The 22154-nt window shown below is 40.1% G+C and overlaps 2 protein-coding genes across 3 annotated transcripts; both read left to right on the top strand.

Moving 5' to 3' along the window:
• Nucleotides 5969-17603, top strand: LOC8066951. Of its 2 annotated transcripts, XM_021446230.1 has the most exons (16): nucleotides 5969-6111; nucleotides 6354-6587; nucleotides 6691-6946; nucleotides 7712-7934; nucleotides 8061-8184; nucleotides 8383-8556; nucleotides 8651-8731; nucleotides 9314-9769; nucleotides 10058-10119; nucleotides 10202-10256; nucleotides 10383-10811; nucleotides 11967-12101; nucleotides 12196-12359; nucleotides 15026-15094; nucleotides 15884-16871; nucleotides 17029-17603. In XM_021446230.1, exons 2-15 carry the CDS (start codon nucleotides 6426-6428, stop codon nucleotides 16026-16028), a joined length of 2535 nt encoding a protein of 844 aa, XP_021301905.1. In that variant the 5' UTR covers nucleotides 5969-6111; nucleotides 6354-6425; the 3' UTR covers nucleotides 16029-16871; nucleotides 17029-17603. The 2 variants fall into 2 exon arrangements, with proteins under 2 accessions (XP_021301905.1, XP_002442791.2); XM_002442746.2 differs by lacking the exon at nucleotides 5969-6111 and having other exon boundaries at nucleotides 6127-6587.
• LOC8066950 lies at nucleotides 16820-22119 on the top strand. Its single transcript, XM_002442745.2, has 10 exons — nucleotides 16820-16871; nucleotides 18341-18418; nucleotides 18513-18592; nucleotides 18820-18877; nucleotides 18988-19112; nucleotides 19898-19960; nucleotides 20050-20174; nucleotides 20307-20438; nucleotides 20753-20845; nucleotides 21866-22119. Exons 1-10 carry the CDS (start codon nucleotides 16820-16822, stop codon nucleotides 22002-22004), a joined length of 945 nt encoding a protein of 314 aa, XP_002442790.2. The 3' UTR covers nucleotides 22005-22119.

The raw sequence follows: 22154 nt of genomic DNA, 5'->3' as shown, positions 1-22154 counted from the left end.
CTTAGCCATAAGGCAAGTTGGAGTGTAGTAGTCATCGTCGATGAGGTTGGCGAAGAGGCTTGGTGTAGAATCCAAGTTGGGGAAGAGCTTTGGTGGTGAAGCCTTTGGGAGGTTCATGAGTGATGATGAGGATTTGAGGATGGCAATGTTTGTAGCTCCTTTCTTCTTCTTCTTCTCTTCATCACTTGAGTCACTATCATTTGATATCCATTCTTCACCAAGATGAGCTTCACCCTTTTTCTTTCCTTTGTACTTCTTGTCATTGTTCTTGTTGTACTTGTTCTTGTCTTTCATATTTGGGCACTCAGCTATGAAGTGACCGGTTTGGCCACATCCGTAGCAAAACCTCTTCTTCTTTTGATGACCCTTCTTCTTCATAAATTTTCTGAGATTTCTAATGATAAAAGCAACTTCTTGATCAGAATCTTCTTCACCACTTGATGAATCATCCTTCACTTTCTTCTTTTCTTGACATGACTTGTGGTGTTCATGTCCTTGCTCTACCTTTAGAGCTACATTCTTGTTGTATCCCATTGCACTAGGATTTTGACTATGTGCATTGATAGCATCTTGATCAAGGCACTCATGATGCTTGAGCTTGGCTAGAACTTCTTGAGGTGTCATGCAATCATAGTCGGGCCTTTCCATAATCACTGACGCTAGCATGTTGTTCTTTGCTCTATAAGTTCTTAAGATCTTTCTTGCAACCTTGTTTTCATCCCATTCAGTGCTTCCAATAGATCTTATCCGGTTGACCAAAGACATCATCCTATCAAACATAGCTTGAGTGGATTCACCTTCTAGGAAAACAAATCTTTCCAACTCACCATGAAGTAACTCAATGTTACCCTTTCTCACACTCTTGTCACCTTCAAATGCTGTTTTCAACACTTCCCAAATGTCCTTGGCAACTTCTCTTCCATTCACTTTGTTGAATTCATCTGGAGCCAAACTTGAAACTAAAATAGCTACAGCTTGTGCATTTTGATGAAAGGTGTGAGCTTCCTCCGGAGTGATCTCTCTATCTTCAGTGGGAAATGTTACACCAACATCTACCACTTCCCAAAGATTTGCGGCAATGAGATGCATCTTCATTTTGTAGGCCCAATCGGGATATCTAGTTCCATCAAAGTGAGGAGGTTTCCCTAGGTTGATAGATGGGGCATGATGTGAAGCCTTGATAAGCTGTGAATAATCAAAGTTCATGTTGGAGAAGACTCCTTTTGTGTGACCTTCTTCTTTACCTCCAACTTCACTTTCATTATCATTGTCTTTGTGTCCACTAGGTCCCTCATCAGATTTTCTACTACCTATTGCATCTTCAACTTTCTTGCTCAGCTCTTCTTTTAACTTTGTCATCTCATCTTGCATTTTCTTCATTTCATCTTGAAAAACCTTTGCTTGAGCTGCCAACAGTTCTTTGGCTATTTCCTTAGCCAATTCTTGTGTCTTTTCGGTTTCTGACATTGTTTCTTCTCACACGGTAAAGTGCTAAAAGAAGACCTTGCTTTGATACCAATTGAAAGGATCTAAACAATGCCTAGAGGGGGGGTGGATAGGCGTATCTAAAAAATTCTACACAAAACTCAAGGTCACTTGTCAGCAACTGTCAGAAGTCCCGACAGTTTGGGTCAGAACTTCCGACGTTGTCAGAAGTTCCGACGCAAACTGTCAGCAGTTCCGACACCTACGGGAAATGAACTACAAGTGCTTAAATGAACTTTGTGAGATCCACAACTTACAACACCACTCTCTAGTGGTTAGAAGAGGATGTTGAGAGCCTTCCTTGACACCAAGAGTTCCCCAAACCGTAGATCGAGACCAAACCCTAAAAAGGAGGTAGAGGCACAAGCAAATACAAGTAATACGAGTAGAACTTAAGAAAAGCAACCACAAGAGACACAAGGATTTAACCCGAGGTTCGGCAACCCCACTTAGGAGTTCCTACGTCCTCATTGTTGAGGTGACCACTAAGGTCGGAGTCTCTTTCACCTCCTTGCCTCCCTCAAAGTAACCACAAAGGTCACTTGAGCTTTCCACTAAGAAACATGGGGTAATACAAACTTTCCAAGGCTCTTCCACAAGATGGAAGCTCTTGGACGATGCCTAGCCGGCTAGGGTTCCAAGAACCCAAGAGTAATAAACTCAAAACCTGCCGGCTTGACGAAGAGAACAAGTGCTCAAGCTTCTCAAGGCGTTGCTCTCACTTAACCACTCTCCAATCACTCCAAGTCTAAGGTGAATCGAAGTTGGGAGCAAAGAGGAGGAGGAGAGGGGAGTCTTGAAAGCTTGGGAGCTATTTTGTCTGAGGGTTGGTCGCAATGAATGAGTTAGTAACGGTTAGAAACACAGAGGGAGCTATTTATACTACTGGGAGAAAAGTCTGCTCAGATCTACGTCGGAAGTTCCGACATAGTGTCGGGACTTCCGACACACACTGAGAAACACTGTCCAGCAGGCAGCCGAGGTCAGCTTGCAGGACGTCACCGTCGGAACTTCCGACAGGCGTCGGGACTTCCGACGGGTCAGCACTGCTGACGCTGGCCGGAACTGCTGGCACTCGCGCGAGACAGGCCTGGCGTCGGGACTTCCGACGCGTGCGCGCGCAGAACTCAACGTCGGGACTTCTGACTTACGTCGGGACTTCCGACGCTCACAGTTCTCGCGCAGCACGTCGGGAGTTCCGACACCAGAAGTCACAGAAGTTAATCCTAAGTGCAAGAGAGGTGCTAGAGTGTCTCTAAAAAGATTAAGATGAAAGACTTGAGCACTCTATCTTCCCCAAACCAACAACTTTTGAATCCCTCTTGATAGTGCGGCATACCTATCCCCAAAATTAAAGAAAAACAATTAAGCTCTAGATTGAATCCAACGCCTTTCTCACGAACGAAGATTGGGGGTTACCCTTTCTTCTTAAGTCGAACCTTTGCATCTTTCATGAGACTAGTAGTTGTAGCAAATCTCAAATACAACGCATTAGTCCCTAAATTGGATGTCATCAATACACCAAAACCCACAAAGGGGGCAAATGCACTTTCAGTCATTAAATGAAGGAGTTTCAACAGATGAGAGAAAAGTTTCATCCCTATAATGGCACTCACAATACAGACTCTATCGTAGAGTCTAAAGTTATTTATTACCTCGAACAATGTGGACTTAGAGTCTAAATAAGACTTGGAGTCTTATTTTTTTCTACCTCTTTCTTCAATAAATATGCTGCAGCATCAGCAAAATACTATAAATAATATGCAATTAATTGTCTTGGACTCTATGATAGAGTCTTGCATTGTGAGTGCCTAAAACTCATATGGCTCGATTACTTAGTTTATAGTTTTAGTAACTGTGTCATAAAACTATGCATTGAGACTGGCCTTATGAAACGCAACACGTACTGAAACAGTATCGCATCAAGGAAGATCTGGGCACACGGGCCGAACATGTTGTTTTGCTTTGAATTCCTAAGTAAAGGGAGCCTTGCCAACTATCTTACTCGTAAGATCAGCCATAAGTGCGTCATTTTTACATAGCAATTATGTTCTAAGCTCTATATACACTACACCACCGCACCACATCGCAGTCAGACATCTTATACTAAAAATTGTATTTATTGATCGATGATATGTCCCTAAAGATAACTCAGAGACTATCTGATGCTAAATCCTTGTTTACCGATTTATTGTCTGTCCCAATAGATATTCATGTTTAACCTTAGTCTGTTTGTCGCAAAAACAGGTATAGCATTGACATGTCTGTGGCCAAAATGGTACCAATAGATTATCTGTCGCTATAAATATACAGGGCAACAGATTGCCATCGCTAAAGGTATTGTCTATCGCTAATGTTTTTTAACGACAGGATGTACGCCATGTGCACAAGTCTGTCGCTATAATTCAGCAACAGATTGCCCACTTTTAGTGTTAGATTATCCATCACCAATCTCGGTGTTGTGGTTTAGTAACAGAGAGAAAATGCACTTGTTTTCTCTCTTTGCACTATTCTGTTTTTGTGTATTTTTTATCACTGCACTTTTGGTTACGCTGCATTTGTTCTGCTTTGCCGTCCACTCTTGCTCAAAGGGAATAATATAATAGTGTACTATCAAAGAAGTATGTAAAACGAAAGTGACATTTACCGAGGACACTCACAATGCAGATTTTATCATAGAGTCTAAAGTTATTTATTATCTCGAACAATATGGACTTAGAGTCCAAATAAGACTTGAAATCTTATTTTTTCTACCTCTTTCTTCAATAAATATGCTGTCACATCAGCAAAATACCATAAATAAGACGTATTTAATTGTCTTGGACTCTGTGATAGAGTCTTGCATTGTGAGTGCCCTGAGTCCATATAGAGAGGTTGAACCATTGATTTATATAGCCCCAAACTTCCTTGGTAAATGAGCAGCCTGGGTTTTCCAGTTTATTTAGCTTGCAATCTGTGTCATCGGTCCATCCTCTTTTGAAAAGATTGTTTGCCGTGACAATTTTTTTATACATCAAGGTCCACGCATCAAAGCCAGTTGTATTTCTTTATATACGAGTATACGTATAGTACATTTATTTGATTAGTCCTTGTCGACTAAGGTTTGTTATATTAGGTTCATTTTGTGTCTCTGAGCCTGGATAGGTGAATATTTTTATAATAGTTGGAGAGACAATGAGAAACGATTGGTATGTCTATGGTCAGTGGACTCAGAATATAAAAAGCGATGAGAGACGATGAGAGCAAGGCGATGGGAGGTGATATGTGTATCTATAGCCGGTGGGCCATAGACATCACATCGCCTCTCATCGTCTCCGAAATTATGAGGACTAGAGCAACTCCAACACATATGTTATCCATGTTATCTAGGCTATTTTTACACTTAAAAAAAAATTAAAGTCCAATAGATGTGCTATCTGGTTTGCTAAAATAACCTAGCTTGGATGCCCTTGTGCCTATTGCTATTCAGTACTCGTATGTACCTTGATCTGTTTTCGGGAAACGATGGCAAATGGCATTAGAAAAGTTGCAGCAACACATCCTACGGTATTCTGTTTTCGGGAAACGATGGCAAATGGCATTAGAAAAGTTGCAGCAACACATCCTACGGTATTTCTTTCGTTGTGAATGACGACGGATAAACGATTAAGAACATAAAATTAAATCACAGTGAAAACATAAGATTTAACGTGGAAAATCTTTTAATATGAAAGGGAAAAACTACGGGGATTAGCCAGCAAATACTCTTCACTATTATCAAGAGTTGAGTTACAACACCGTGGGGCGGTTTACAAGATCATATTCTCAGTAGAACTCTAATTTAGATATATATATATATATATATATATATATATATATATATACCGTACCCGAGGCACACTCCAAGCATCCTCAGGGGCACACTCCAATGGGCCTTCGCTCTGGCACTCACAATGCAGACTCTATCACAGAGTCTAAAGTTATTTATTATCTCGAACAATGTGGACTTAGAGTCTAAATAAGACTTGGAGTCTTATTTTTTCTATCACTTTCTTCAATAAATATGCTGCCATATTAGCAAAATACTATAAATAATACTGTGATAGAGTCTTGCATTGTTAGTGCCCTTAGAAGTCAACATTTATAATTGGGCAACTGAATTTGAAACAACTCCCACCGTCCCAAAAAGAACGTCGTTTTTGTTTCATAAGTTTGACTCGATTTATAGAAAATACGTACAATATTTGAATCTCTAAATAAATTTGTTAAAAAACTAGACTTAAAGATTTTTCCAATAATATTAATTATGTACAATAAATATTAATATTTTTTATTATATATTTAGTTAAAGTTATTCTAAAAAAACGAAAACGATACTATTCAACATCTCTGGTCTCTGGTTGGCACCAACGAGGTTGAAGACTACTCGTCGCCCTGATCGATGTCGCTCACGTGTTCCTTGCTCTGCTCGAGACAATCAAAAGCCTGCCCCCTTGTTTCTTTACTTTTCTAAGAGTAGTACTTCTACTCCTAATAGTCAGTACTTGCATGTCCCCCGTGGTGGAATATAATGATACTTATTCGAAGCTTTGTGGGCTAACAAACTCTTAGCACCTTCTGCCTGCCTCAACTCTGATTTGTCATGCCGTAAGTCTAGCTTCCTCCTGTTAATTTAATTTTGTCACTGCGGCTGGAGATCGATCGAGTGTTTGATTGGGTTGTTGGGTTTTACCCTCTCTCTCTCTCTCTCTCTCTCTCTCTCTCTCTCTCTCGCTCGCAAATGAAGAAATCATGCATATATCACTTTCAGAGATTTGTTAGCATACGGTTCTCCTTCCATACCTGCTGAACTTATTTTCACTCGCCTCATACACAATTGAAATCAGCAGCAAATTGGTCTATATAGAGTCAGCATCTGCCGCAAACTCTGATCGTTGTGTCCAACTGTACTTATAATACTGATGGACAATTACCAAGACAGTAGATGTCTTGCCTTAGAGAAGGCGTTAACTGATGAAAATGTGGATCCAACCAGCCTACCTTTCTTGTTCCTCAAGGCCATCACACAAGATTTCTCTGATAATCAGCGAATCGCCAGTGGTGGTTTTGGATCTGTTTATAAGGTAAAAAAAGGTATATATGTGTGCACTATAAGCTGACAACTTCTCGCCTTATTATGGTTTACATTTACATGCTGGTGACAACAATTAATGTTGTGAACTGCAGGGAGCGCTTCGTAATGGGATGGTCGCCGTGAAGAAGCTTCATAACAAGATTGAGGTTCCAGAAGAGGATTTCCTACGTGAGGTCGCCTGTCTCATAGAGGTGAAGCACAGAAACATAGTACGGTTTCTAGGCTACTGTTATGAAACGCAACACACAATGGAACTGTATCAGGGAAGATATGTCGTGGCAGATGAGTGGCACATGTTGTTTTGCTTTGAATTTCTAAGTAAAGGGAGCCTTACCAAGTATGTTACCGGTAAGATCATCCATAAGTGCATCATTTTTCCATCTTAAAAAAAAAGTGCGTCATTTTTACATAGCAGATGAGTGGCACATGTAGTTTGAAGCTCTATATATTTTCCTGGATAAATAAAATGAATATCCGTGCTTTATACTCTTATACAGAGAAAATGCACTTGTTGCTTCTCTTTGCAATCTTTTTTTGGGGGTACTGTTATGACTTTGGATACGCTCATTGTTCTGTTTTGTCATCCTCTCAAAGGGAGTAATACTGAACTACCAAAGAAGTATGTAAAATGAAGGTGTATAATAAGTATATTTCACTGACCTATAAGAGTAGATAAAGTTCAAATGATTGTCAAAAATAATTTTATGCACCCCAATTTGTCAAGTATTATTTTGGCAAGTTCATATAATTTTTGCTTAGTAACCAGCAAACAAAATTAAAGTGGGCGTTGCTTCGCTCCAAATTTCCTCACCATTCCAAACTATAGCAAAGAAATTGGTCCTAGTAGTATACCCACTTCGTTATAAATGGTTGCAAGTCGTTTAGACGCCTTTTTCTAGGTATATAGCAGGTTTGTCTATGCATGTAGATATATGCTATGCTACCTTTATCTAAAAAATGTGGATATATGCTATGTCTAAATTGGTATGGAGGGCATATCACACAATCAGTGTCATGGGCATGGGGTGCCCGGCCTGTGCTGTACATATTTGAGATTCGAGTTATATGTATATCTCACGACTAATTGTTATCGTGTGTATATATTCTTCACAGATGCATCATCTGGACTTGAGTGGAGAGTGCGCTATCAAATAATTAAGGGGATTTGTGAGGGAGTGTGTTATCTTCACCAACAGCCTATTGTTCACATGGACCTCAAACCTGATAATATACTACTCGACGACACCATGCTGCCTAAGATTACGGATTTTGGTATATCCAGACGCTTCAGGGAAAACCAAAGCAAGATTATTACTGAAAATAAAGTTGGGTCATTGTAGGATATCTTTACCCCCCTCCCCCCTCCCCTCTCAGACGTCCATTTGTGTGTTGTGAGGCACCAACCAGCTCTGCTGCATACCCGTTTGGCCATATTCTCACTATACATCAATTTTTCATGCAGGGGATATATGGCGCCAGAATTTTTAAGAAGTGGAATAATCACATTGCGGACAGACATATATAGTCTCGGTGTTATAATCATAGAGATTCTAACCGGAAGTAAGGAATGCCCCAATGTTAACAAGGTAGTAATTATTTATATTCCTATATATCAAGATAATGGCTATATTTTTTGAACTAGTTTGTTTAGTGATATTCATGATACTACTAGCGGTTTCTAAATTTGCATCAGCTAGCTTACAACTACATGTTTTGGTTCCCTATTTTAAAAGGCTGGCCCGAATACTTCTTAATTAGTATGCTTTTATTTGTAACATTGGTAGGTGCTTGAAAGTTGGACGAACACATTTGGGACATCAAAGAGCACTACACCACTAGAACAAGTAAAATTATGTGCTGAGATAGGGATAGATTGCATGCATGATGACCCAAGCAAAAGGCCAGATATACAGGATATTATCGGTAGGCTTAATGAAACGACAGATATTTCAGTGCAGGTAGTATATCATCAGCTTTCACTTACATTCAATATACACATGCCTGCTCTCCCACAAACTTCCTATAATCGATTTATTGTGTCTTCATTTTTAGCTGGATAGGTTCTACCAGTACTATCGACAGGCCAAACAAGCATGCAAGCCAATGCGAATTACTGCATCCGTGGCGCCAGAAGTGAGTTTACATTTCCACGATCAACCGTATAGGGAAGCAAAGCATGCATATATACTGCTCCCTCCATTCCAAATTATTAATCATGTTAATCTTTTTGGAGAGTCAAAACATCTTAAGTCTGATCAAAATTATAGAGATAATTACAAAGATTTATGACATCAAATGATCAAATAGGTATACTATGAAAATAATATAATTAATGAATGATCTAATGATACTTATTTGGTGTCATAAATATTATGATTTTATCATATAAATTTAGTTAAACTTGAAGTGGTTTCACTCTCCAAGAAAGTCGTAATGACTTATAATTTGGTATAGAGGGGCAGTATACTAATCTCTTTCCTTTAGTTTTGAAAAATCATTGGTTAGCCAGATCGAGTCAGTTTTATTCATGCTTGGCAGTGTTTCCCTTTTCTTTTTGCATGTAAATAGCGTAAATACAATGTCTATTCTTATCGAAAGCCGTTTTTCTTTTTCATATTCTGTCCACCTTTTTATCTTGAATATGATTTGTGTGTGTTGCACATAATGCCACTCTGAACTCTCACTAGTAAGCGTGCACATATTCTGCTGTTGTAGCTACGTCCTTGTTGTTTAATAAGCGAGAGTGCGCTGCTGGATGTCCACCCTCTGGAGCTCTGCTTTCCCTTCGAGGCCAAAAAGGTTACACAGTGCTCACTGAACTTAATCAACAGGACAGATCGTTATTTTGCCTATTTTATCAGGCCGCAGTTCCAAGATATGTCTGCTATCAGCCAGCCCATGATCGCCTACGATTTGCACCCAATGTCCACTGTTGTTTTAACTGTGAAGATGGTAGAGCAAGAGCTACCGCCACTAGACGCTGGAATGTTTGAGATACTGATGATCTCCATGGAGAGCAAGACGGACCTTCAGAATCTGGAGTCATCCATTGGCAAGGACTGCTATGAAATTGATGATGAATTACTGAAGCGAGTGCAAGAGTTGGATGGTGAGGTACATGCCGCAATGTTGACGACCGCCGTCTGCCCACCGAGGGATGCTGCCCACAAGGTGAGTTCAGTCACTAGTGTGTGGGTTTTGTGCTCCATCTAGGGATACAAGCACCGCAAACCGCATGTCGATATTCCTATTCATCAACCAGAGGTCTTAGAACTTGTTCGCTTGTCTGAAAAAATATGGCTGAAATACTATTGGTTGATTTATTATGAGAGAAAAACACTGATAACTGGCAGAAAAGTACGGCTTATAAGACAAGTGATTTCCTTGCTGTCAAATTACCGACAGATAATTTGTTGTATATATAATCTGGTGACAGATACTTTTTGTTTCTCTCATCAGGTCGTATCGAGATTCGAATTTCAGCACCTGGTAGCCATGGATATGCATCCCACACAACCCTGGTGAGCAGAATGAGTTTCATATACCAAGCTAACTTACTGCACTTCCATTCTTTGCACTCAATTAAATTTGGTCCTTTATTAGGATTTTGACGGGTCATAACAGGCAAATTTCCATTTTCATGGACTACGACAAACAGGTAATGGTAATGGAATATATGTGTGCATTTTTTCGTATTGATTTGACACAGTTTTATGGAGTGTTTATTATATATTAACCCGAGCACCTGACAAAAGTATATATATTTTCGCTATTAACTTTCCAGGTATCATTTATGTCAATCGATATCGAGAACAAAACAGGCAAGCTTGATCGCTTTATAAATGGTCATGCACTCGTAAGATCAGTTAAATTCATCCCTCAAAAGGAATGGTTTGTGGCCGGAGATCATAAGGGATACATCCATGTCTACACCTGTCCTCCTACCATGAAAACAATCGTGAGCTTCAAAGCAGCCGATGCCAGTTCTGTCGTATCATTGGCGATTCACCCTACTTATCCATACCTGCTATCGGCGACTCATAATGGGGTTAACGGCGATATCAAGCTCTGGGACTGGGACAAGGGATGGGCTTGTTCTCGACATGTTCATTTGGCCGAGAATTATTGTTGGGCACCCAGTGTCAAGTTTAACCCCAACGACCCCGACACCTTTTCTGCTGGAGCTAGCCCCGCGGAACAGGGTGGGCTCAAGGTTTGATCTTCCTCTCTTCTTTTTATTTTTTGTGAATATATAGTAGTTAAGATTGGTCTTGATTTTTTTTTGTATTTTTTAGAGTAAATTGCACGGCCGGTCCTTAAAATATTACGTGATTTTAATCCAGATCCCTAAACTACGAAATCGCATGTCTCACTCTCTAATGTATCTAAGTAATATCTCATCCAGGTCCAAAATACACATAAAGAGGGTTAGAAGCTGATGTGGTTATCCATGTGGATATGATTTAAGCATATGATCCCTGATTTAAGCCCACGCGTGCGGCCGCCGGCTCGCTCCTGCTCACCATCACGGTGCCTGCGGCATACGACCTGGTTATGTAGGAGGCAATGGTGGCCGGTTACGCTGCTGAGCGGAGTGAGGTAGATATGGGAAGGGGAGAGCTTGGTCTGCGGTCATCTAGTGTTGGGCTCACCCACACACGGTAGGGGCCATGCACTAGCAGCAACACCTCCGGCCGCACACCACCGTGGATGCCGTCGCTAACCATGACAAGTGGACACTGCCACACTGGGCACCGTAGGACTCTTAGCTTAGAGGTCTTGTGCTTAAATCAAGTTTATATGGACAACCACTTTAGCTTCTATCCTTGTTGCGTGTGTTTTGGACCTGGATAAAATCAGTTAAATACATTAAAGAGCCAAATGTGTGGTTTCGTAATTTAGGGACCCAGATGAAAACCGTCTAATACTTTAAGGACCGGCCATGCAATTTACTCTATTTTTTAATACACTAGCAAATATATATGTGTGTGCACGGCAACAAAATAAACAAAGCTGTTTGGACAATTTTAGGCTCGGAGATTTACTTAATGATCTTGCCATCAGTTCTAATACGTGGGAGGGGTGGTTATATGCACCCAACCGCTCACGTTCAAGTCCCCTCTTGACTTGAATTTGAATTTCTATTTTCTCTTCTCGATGAAAAACTGCATAGTTCTCCCTAGGCGGATCTCTTTTTTTTTCTGTCGCTGGACGCGGGTTGTCTTAACATGTAAGTTAAGAGCGCATATTACGAATAGAGAGGAGTGTAAGGGCATGGTGGGAAATAATAATAAAATGGCTACAAGAATTAACGGTTCATGTACAGAGGTCAATCTGATTTGGATGCTCGATCTATACGAATTAACAGGTCTGGTCAATTAGCCCTTCTGCTCAGCCTATCACAACAATGAAACACATTTCAGTCACCGACTATGATCATGTTTCCACTGATGAGGCTTGTCGGGACCATGTGGTTATTGCCGAAGACTGTAAAAATATAAAGGTAAGTGTTTTATATGTGCGTGTGGATGCATTTGTATGGGATATCAATCCAGCTCAATTTGTAATGCTTCTTCTTTATTCTCGTGTTGAATCAGATATGGGATTTGCAGACGGGGACACATGTTCATTCGCTCTATGCGACCGGATCTTTTTTTCATCATGCAGTAGCTTGCCACCCAACACTTCCACTGATAGCTGTAGCTAGCAAGGACAATCCTTATGCACCCGTTGTTCAGTTCTGGAACTCTACAAACTACAGGTAATATCATATTTTCTTATTCTAGTGTACCCCCGAGCTATCACTCGACTTATTATATACTCTCTTTTTCGAGCTCTTCACCCTTGCTCTCATGTGTCAACACCAAAGTGTTCTAAACACTTATGCACGTGTGTTAGCATTTTTTAAAGCATTTTATAAGGATATGTTACCTCACTACTAGGTTCCAAATGCGCATGTGACGAGTTAGATCATCTAATGGCACTTGATAACTGCACCGGCTATCCTAAATCTGATCACACACTCTTCCTATTTTGTTTTTCTCTTTATTCTTTTCCAAGTTGGAGTACTTGATCACCATCTTTTGGCCAACTCTATCACCATGAATGCCATTTAGCTCCACTTTGGATGTGAACCAACCTTACTTCAATCATAATACTTAGAGATAAGGTTAGTCCACCAAGGGCTTTTACCCCCCAAGTCGCTTCTTATGGGCGGCTCGGGCGGAATCTGACTCCCCCGCTGAAGCTCCTCCCTTACCCCTCCACCTACCTCATTACCACTCAAGTGCACGCATCGGAAGGCTGTTTAGTTGTAAGGACGGTGGCGGCAGGGCCCTTTCCCTCTTCCCCTTGGTTTTCCCTCTCCTCTCCTCGGGGTTGGCTATGGCCATGGTGTGCTAGTCAGCTTGTTGCTGCCTTGCTTCTGGCGATGGGCTTGATCCTTCTTGTACCTCCTGTTGGTGGCTCGGTCAACAGGCAACCCCTTTGGTTCTTCGTGCCTCGTCTTTTTGTTGGGTCGGGGGTAGCATCATGCAGCTGCGCTACTGCGAGGACGCTCATGGTGTGGCATCAGTGTCAGTAGGGACGCCCGTGTTTGTCACTGGCGCCATCCTTCATGGTTGTCTGCTTCATGGTGGTCATTGGAGGCGACGGTGAGTATGGGTGAGAGATCATGGTGATATCCTCTAGATGGTGACATCCGTGGCACATCGCTTCTTCATTGGTGGCGTCCTTCTTGCACCTCTTCTCCTAACGAACTAGGTTTTGTTGGTGAAAACCTTCCCTTGCAGGCTTTTGATGTTGGAGCCTTTGATGTCGTTTCCTTCTTGGTAGCCTCGCGAGGCTTTTCCAGCTCTGCTACACTGCTTTGTTCCTACTATTTGGCCATGGTGGTGTTCCAGGTGGCTTCGTTGGTGGTGCTCGACATCAACATTTTGGTTTGGTTGCTTGAGTTAGTTGTTTTAGCCAGTTGTGGCGTCTTGGGCTGCTTTAGTTGTAGAGTTGCTAGTTGTGTTATTTTTCTGACCAAGTTCATTTGCTAGTTGGATCGTCTTGACCAATCTGGCTTGGTGAAGTTCATCAGAGCATGTAGTAGCGTGAAGTTGTTAGTGGTCCAGTTGGAGCATAAGTTGCATGGGATGAGTGGTACATTCTCTTCGGTTTTGTGTAGTTTTCAGCCCCGGTTTGCATTAAAAAAACTAGACTGGCACTTGTTTTTATTTTTTATCATCTAATATAAATAGCAGCAGAGCTTTTTTTGTCCTTTATAAAAAAATCTCCATTGATAGGGTTTATTGGTCATGAAAAATATTTCCTTACTGAATCATGGCATGTGCCAAAAACATATCATGCATCTTAAATTATATTATTAATCCATAACAAAGAATTTTAAAGTTGATATTTTAGATTTTTTTGCATTTGAAAACTCCCTAAATCTCGTTTTACGAGAAGACAAAGATTCTTAAGGACTAAGTTACAGGAGAAATTATCACATTTAGAACTTCAATTAGGTTCATTATGAAAATATATTTCATAATTAATCTAATGATACTTATTAATTACACATCTTAACCATAAATACTTTGTCATATATATTGGGTCAAAATTAAGAATATTTGACTCCTTGGAAAATGATATTCCAAGGAGTCAAACACTAAAAATGGAAAATGATATTTGTGGTGAAGCCATGAAAAGCTACATTTTTGTGGCTTTGGCTTCTAGGCCCAAACTTCACCACAAAGTGATTTTCGCATGCAGGTGTTTGGTAGGGCTTCTTAGAAAGCCACATAAACCACTAGTGAAACCCCTCTAGAAGCCATGCCAAAGAAGGCTTTAGTGTAAAATGAGGGGAGGGTGACTTTTCTTACAAATTACAGTATATTTGAAGCTAGGAAGCCACAATGTAGAGTGGGCTATATAGACCTATAATAAATGCTAACATAACTCACAAAGGTTTCGACTAAACATATATATGGGACATGTACAAATGATAATTATAAATCCAGAAGAAAATCTTATAGCAAATTGATAATTAATCAATATTTGTCCACAACCGCATAGAATTCTGATCCAAGTACCAAATAGCAGACAGAGGGCCCCTGGATGGGAGCCTGAGACAATTCTTGGACGAGCAAAAGAAACTTGGTTCTATTCCAATTTCCACCCAACACACATGTCTTCTAAGAAAAGCCGAATTCACATAGCCATTGAGAGGTTTATTGGACCCATCAACAATGCTAGTAAAGTTTAGAAGTAAAGTGGAAGCAAGAACAACCTTTGAGGATCAAGATGCAAAGGTTCAGCAAAAATGCCTAGAGGTTTTGTATATGTCCAGAGAGAGGATTCTATTTTTCTAACACAATATTTAACATTTTTATATCGGTCTGTTGAAGGATACCACTAACCGTAGTACTCTGCAAGTTTCAGGCTTGAGAAAACTGTTAGGTGTACGTATGACTCGTGGATCAAACATCTTGGATTTGTAGGCTCAAGGAGGTATATAACTCACTATCTTTCTAATTCTGACATTCTGTACTTAGTTGGTACCAATAACGTTGCATTTTCCATAATTGTATGATTTATATAGGTGTGAATGAAGGACACCTATGTAGCCTAAATAATCAGCGTTTTGTAGAAGCATTAGTTATTATCAAGGCCTTGTTTAGTTTTAAAATTTTCTGGTTTTGGATACTGTAGCACTTTTGTTTTTATTTGGTAAATATTGTCAATCATGGACTAACTAGGCTCAAAAGATTCATCTCACGATTTACAGGTAAACTGTACAATTAATTTTTGTTTTTCATTTATATTTAATGCTCCATGCATGTGCCGTAAGATTTGACGTGACAGAGAATCTTGAAAAGTTTTTGGTTTTTTGGGTGAACTAAACAAGGCCTAAACTGTCGTGAAAGGATCAAAGCATCTGTGTAGTTGACTTTTTTCGTCTCACCTCTATTGTCTTTGTTTCATTATATACTCTCTTTATTCTAAATTTAAGACATTTTGACTTTTTAGATTCATAACTTTTGCTACTATACGTATCTAAATGCATATTATGTCTAGATACATAATAAAAATTATGAATCTAGGAATACCAAAATGTCTTATAGTTTAGGATGGAGGGAGTAAGTTTTAGAGAAGTCATAAACTGATGCTTTGCTTGATTCGTTTAAAGAAATAGTAAAGCCAATCACTAAAAATTAGGGCATTGAATTGATTTTCTCTCTCTCTCTCTTTTTGCCTCTTTAATTAATTTCTGACCAAGAACATCTTGATTATACGTAGGTTCGTCATTGGAACTGACATGGGAATAGAAGTTCTGGAAATTGACATGGAATCACTAGCATGTCGACATGCGCATAGGAGTTGGGGCACCCAACAAAACAAGCACGACAGTGGCCATTTGCTTCGTTATTTGTCTCCAGCGTAAGAGATACATGTGCTAATTGCATGCTAGCTAAAATTAGCTAAAGTTCTATGTTTGGTTAGGTTAGGTTCTATGGATGATTTATCAGGTGAAGTTTGCGGTGAATGAAAGCTAACTACATCTATGAATCAATTTTTGTTGGAATGGACGAAATGATCTGTCACTCTGATTCTACTGTAATCTTCAGAGTTTTACCTAAATGTTCTGTCAGTCTGAATGTACTGCAATTTTCAGGAGTTTACATTTGCCTGATTGGTGACGTGCTACTTCTTTTAATTTCATACTATCTATTGTAATCAAAGACCAAATCTCATATAGATTTTTCTACTGTAAGGTTCCTTACTCTAATGTTGTGAATATTCAGTTTTGCAGAAACTTGCAGAGTGCAGTTCTTACTTTCAGTCTGTGTCCAGCTTGCATGAACCTTGTGTCATGTGCTCATACTCAATGTGTTGCGTTGGTGGGTGAAGTAACCTGCTTAATGCGCAACAGTATGAATTTGGATATAAATTTATTCCTTATTTTCGCTGCTATTATTTGTCTCCTTCTATTCATTCTCATCTCATACCGGAATAACTTACCATAACCTTATCAAAACATACCAGGTAGTTGTGTGGTGTGGCTTTTCATGGCCTTCGTGGATGCTCCTGCCTCCCTTGCTAGTTTTCCACCACACAAAACAAAACAAAACAAAACAAAGGAGAGAGATCAGTTCTCGAAACTGAAATCTTGGCCGCCCCGTTCTCCCAAGAAATCTGCTAATTTCCTTGCGAGTTGCAACCTTGGTGCTGTGGATGGCGCTCGCAGTGGGCGCGCTCTCCTGTCGCCGTCCATTCCCCTTCAAAGGTACTGCAATTTCGCCATCCATCTTCCAGCGTTCTTGGCCCGATTTGATTTTTCTACATCCGCGACATCCGGTTGTTTCACTTCGTGGGCGATTCATTCTCCACCAACCATGGTCCACGGCGCAATCTGCTCAATTCTTTTTTTTTCGAATGAACAGGAGGGGCGCACCCCTACTGGTGAATTAAAAAGGCAAAAAAGGAAGCGTTTTTACAGAGCTAAGAGGAGGGAAGGGGGGAGACAAATCAGGAAACAAAAAAAGAAATGAAGAAAATCAACCAAACTAAGAAAATTACACTAGATTGTTTATCCATAATTCAATCCACGGAAAGTAACTTCTTCTTGCACGCACCAAAAGTAGCACCATTTCAGACTTGAAGAGTCTTTTGGCTTCATTGATCGTAGGCAATCTGTTATTGAAGATGAGGCCATTCCTTACATGCCAGATGGCCCAACACATGAGTATAATGATTTCCATGTAGAAGGGAACTTGCAGCTGTCTTCTGAAACTCTCCAGATTCTGAAATAGGTCTTGCTGGTCAGAAACTTGCAAACCAATCCAATTCCAGCAGGTTGAGGCAAAGGGGCATTGAACCATTAAATGAAGTATCCTCAGTCAAGGAACTACAGAGCACACAACTGTAATCTTGCAGTTCCATATTTTTCCTCTTTAAGAGCTCTCTGGTGCTTAATCTGTCCTTAAGAAACAGCCAGGCAAAAACTTTGTGTTTATTTTGACATGAACTGTTCCAAACCCATTTGAAAATCTGCTCAATTCTCCACGGCTCCAACAACCATTGCCAATTTCCTGTTGTCCAGCCCATTGCCTGTACTCTAATGAAATGCAGGCGATTGAATTCAATCATCCACTATTCCCTGGAGATGTTTCATTTCCTTCAAGCACAAGCACGGCAGTCGGCAGTGATGGGAGGAACCGAAAAATAGTGGATTAATATAAAAAGTTACTGTAGCAAGGGGAGGTCATGTTCTCCTACCGGTATACCCCCTATATCATAAAATCGATCTTCAAGTTTTCAAGGGAAACAATAAAAAAAAAGACATGTTAGAAACTGTAACCTTTTAATACGGCCCTCTCATCCAGACACCACAATTGGTGTTGTAGTAGCTAGTCCATCAAGATTTATGTTCATATGTCAGCGTTAGGAAGGATGAACAGATGATTATTTCCTTTTTCTGTGTAAATTGACCTCCTTGCGTGTGTTTACTACTTGCGTTGTCATGTGGAAATGTCTGAATATATCATTCTTCTTTAGACACTATTGCTTATGTCATTGTGGTACCCTTACATTGACAGATAATACTTGATTAGGTTGGGAACTGCAAAGCCCGGTTGCTACATGGAAACATATGCAGTCTGGCCGACTTACTGTAAGCAATGTTCTGGCACATGAATGACTTTTAGTACCTCTCGATGTATGCACATGACAAACATACATTGTTCGATACTGAAGGAGGTCATAACATTTGCGGTAAAGAACACAAAGAGGAAAAGGAGAAGTTTTCAGAACGAGTCAGAGGATTCGCTGTTGGTAAGTGAGGAAGCTTCTTCGGGCAGTGGAGGAAGTGCCAGCACAAGCGTCAAGGTCAATAGCGAGGATGCTGCTTCTGACGATCAAATTTCAGGTGCACCAAGGAGTGCTGTTCTTCAGGCTTGCACCCTGACATCGGGCTTGTTGGTTGCCGGAGGGCTTCTGCTTCGCCAGGTAAACACTGTGGTGTTCTCTAGAACAACTTTCAGTTCTTGAGACGGCTTTGATAGCGAATTCTAAATGTTTCTTTGGTGTAAGTTATACTAAACACATATGAGTTTGTGCTCTGCTGTTACTTTTGCAGTATCCTGAACTCTTTATGAACCCAGATTGCTTACTTTTTGCCCACTTTATCAAAGTCTGAATTTCATATAACAAAAATGGCTGATTGTCTACCGCAGGCATCACACCTAGCAGCTTTAAATGGATGGCCAATAACTGATCCTTCAGATGTGTCATGTAAGTTTGTTTTTCTACATCTTTCCAAGTAAATGAGATTCAATGTGATATTGCTGACTAGACAAAATGCCTTGTAGCATATTCTAACTTAAGTAGTGCTTTTTCTGCAGTCAATTTTGAAACTTGGCATCTTGAGTTGATTGCGGGACTTGTAATAGTAATCTCCTCTAGCAGATACATTCTGCTACAAACATGGTCAGATTTTAGAGATTCCAGTGAAGCTGCAAACAGACAAGTATGTAACTATGCATACTTCGAATATCTTTTGTGTCGTCTCTTTTCTTGGAGTTATTGGTTTCACATTTCAACATGCTGATAAATAACGTAGTTCTAATATCTTATAGAGATCCAGCATAATGAGAAGCATTCTGTTAAAAAACGAGATCCAACCTAGGAGGAACTAGGCAGTTTTTCATTAAGAAGAGAAATAGGCATCCAAATTCAAGCCAAGACAGGACTTGAATCTAGGTGGTTAGGTGCATGACCACACCTCCTACCCAACCAATTGAGCGAAGCTCACTTCCCATGAGAAGCATTCTGTTTTTTTCTTCTTTAAAGGATGGCAAAAGCTTTGCCGCAAGTTTTGTTAGAAGGATAAAGAAGAAAAGCACAAGTCTCGGCCCAGTTTTGTTAGGGAAAACCAGAAGCATTCTCACTGAAAGATATAGTTCTTTGTATTTTCTAGTCTTTTACCCTATGAGACATAAAGTTTGGCAGTGCCTTGTGCCAACAGAGTTAATTATATTGGTATGACAAAAAGAACTGTCATTACATGTAGTCTTCTACCAATCTATTCTCTACTCCCTTCAATGTCGCATATTTGTGACTACCAATCCAGAGTTCCTGACATGCAGGTGTAGGATACTAGGATGTCTTTTCATTCTATGGTCAACAATTGGAGTGTAATGTCTTCTCCTGAAATCACTTTTGGACTCGAACCTTGCCAAGCTTACTCAGCTTTTTAGATACTGCAAATCTCTTATTGAAATCCAACTCAATTATTTTACTTTCATCCATTAGATCCTTACATCTCTAGAGCCTCTCGACTACATTGTTGTTGCTTGTCTCCCTGGGATAAGTGAGGTGAGCTCATCAATTAAAAAGATAATATTGCTTAAGAACACTGGTTTGGTTAAAAAAGTAACTTTTTATGTACACTTTACATATAACAGGAGTTGCTCTTTCGAGGGGCAATGATGCCTATCTTGGGATTGAACTGGATTAGTGCCCTTATAATCGGAACCATTTTTGGTGTTCTTCACTTGGGCAATGGCAGGAAATATTCATTTGCAATCTGGTACATACTTTTCTGCAGTATTTTTGCATGTGTGCAACAGGAAAAAGATGTACTATTTCCTGCTATACACATAAGTGTTAACATGGTGATAAGATTCAGATATATTCTTATACATTTTTTTTTTGTTTCCAGGGCAACATTTGTTGGCTTTGCCTATGGTATAGGAACCATAGCTTCCTCGAGCACTATAGTTCCAATGGCTTCTCACTCCATAAACAATATTATTGGAGGTTTACTTTGGCGCTATACAAAGAACTCACAGAAGTAAATATGCATTATACCTTTAATAGTCATCCCTGTAAGATGTTGTACTAGTTTACACTTTTTAGTCCTTAGTCCTTACTAGTCCTGTTGCCAGTATTAGGGTTCGATATTGCTTCATCCATATTTTTCAGTAGCTTATAGTATTTTTTTCTCTCATTTTTCCTACAACCATATGGCAAATGAAGTTAAAGATGACTACTTGGCTGTGGAACACAAAATGTGGAGCCATGGACTCATGGTCTATAGAATATTATAAGTTGCAATGAGCTTGAAACTATTCTTTACTTAATGGTTACAGCTTACAACCATTGTAGCTCTGAGACTGTCAGATTCAGACCCTGGGCAGACAAAATAAGCAAGTGCCATGAAAATCAGGCCCTGCTTCATTGTGGGCAGACAAAAACAAGGTAACTGAGAATATATTGTCCATGCCATGTTCTTCATGGAGTTCAAATTATCCACAGCACCTTTCTCAAACTGGTGGAGACCTCTGAATGTTGCAGTAGCAGCAGGTCGCTGCAGTTGTTGCAACCTGTCGATGTTATCCAGAGCTGTAAGCTATGCTCATACCATAACATTTTGATGGGCACTATTTGCTTACAAATGACGAATGACCATCAATAATAGCTGAAAAAAAATACTCTGGAAGAGAAATAGTCAAAGTTTTACGAGCAGCAGAAGGCATCCTAAAAGCATGAAGTGCATAAGTGCACATACAAAGCCCGGTGAAGGTGGTACAAGTGAAACAGCCACCTACGTTAGAGCTTGTTCGCTTGAGCTTATCTGCCAAATTTGATAGCCATTCAACAGTGTTTTTCTCTCACAATAGTGTTGATGTTCAGCTTGGCGGGTGAATAGCAGCATCCAGCTTGAGAGTTGAGATGGTGGCTCCTACATACGGAGTATGTATATGCGCTTGACAGAAGCTGAGCTGTTGGATGTTCTTTTAGCAGGTGAGGATTAGGAAGGACAGAGGAAGGAATGCAGCCACTAATCCTCTTCTTTTTGTGAATCATTATCAATATTTGTTGAAGTTTTGAATATTCCATGTCAATTGTGGTGGTAAATGCTGCTAAAAATGTTGGTAGCTCCAGCTAGTAATTCTTAGTGGATTGTCTTGCAGTGTTAACTATATGCCAAAAAAAATGATCAGGCTGTAGGCATGTGGCATCAGATTGGAGGGGCAGTGCCCTAGCATGTGTTTCAATTTGCTGCTGTAACAAATATTGTGCACCCAGAGTTTATTCAGAATTGCAGCCCTGGCTTCCTTTGAAACTGTCTATTTTGCTGGCTTTTCCTGAACTGCAGTTGTGAACTCGTTCGGAAGCTTTCCATATTCTTTTGTGTTCCAATGAATAGTGGAAAGTTCTTAATTTACTCTTTGACTTCACGTGCAACTCCTCTGTGTCCCTCTATCTGTTTTGCAGTTCATTTCATCGTCATGTAAGCCACATCATAACAAATGAAGAAGTCAAGGCGTTGATGAAGAAGAACTATAAATTTAAATGGGAAATGCCTGCTGTGGACATTCCAAGGTCCAAATGGGTTGGAACCGTAGTTGGTTGAAGCCTGCATCCAAAGCCGAGTCCTCAAGATGGCTAAGCAAGGCGCTTAGCCAGCCTGCCACCGTCACATCAAATCTTGCAATACATGCATAAAGTATTAAATATAGATGAAAACAAAAACAAATTGTACAGTTTATCGATAAATCGCGAG

Source organism: Sorghum bicolor, chromosome 8 (assembly GCF_000003195.3).
Source record: "Sorghum bicolor cultivar BTx623 chromosome 8, Sorghum_bicolor_NCBIv3, whole genome shotgun sequence".
Taxonomy (NCBI): Eukaryota; Viridiplantae; Streptophyta; class Magnoliopsida; order Poales; family Poaceae; genus Sorghum; species Sorghum bicolor.
This window is presented reverse-complemented; position numbering and strand designations above follow the sequence as displayed.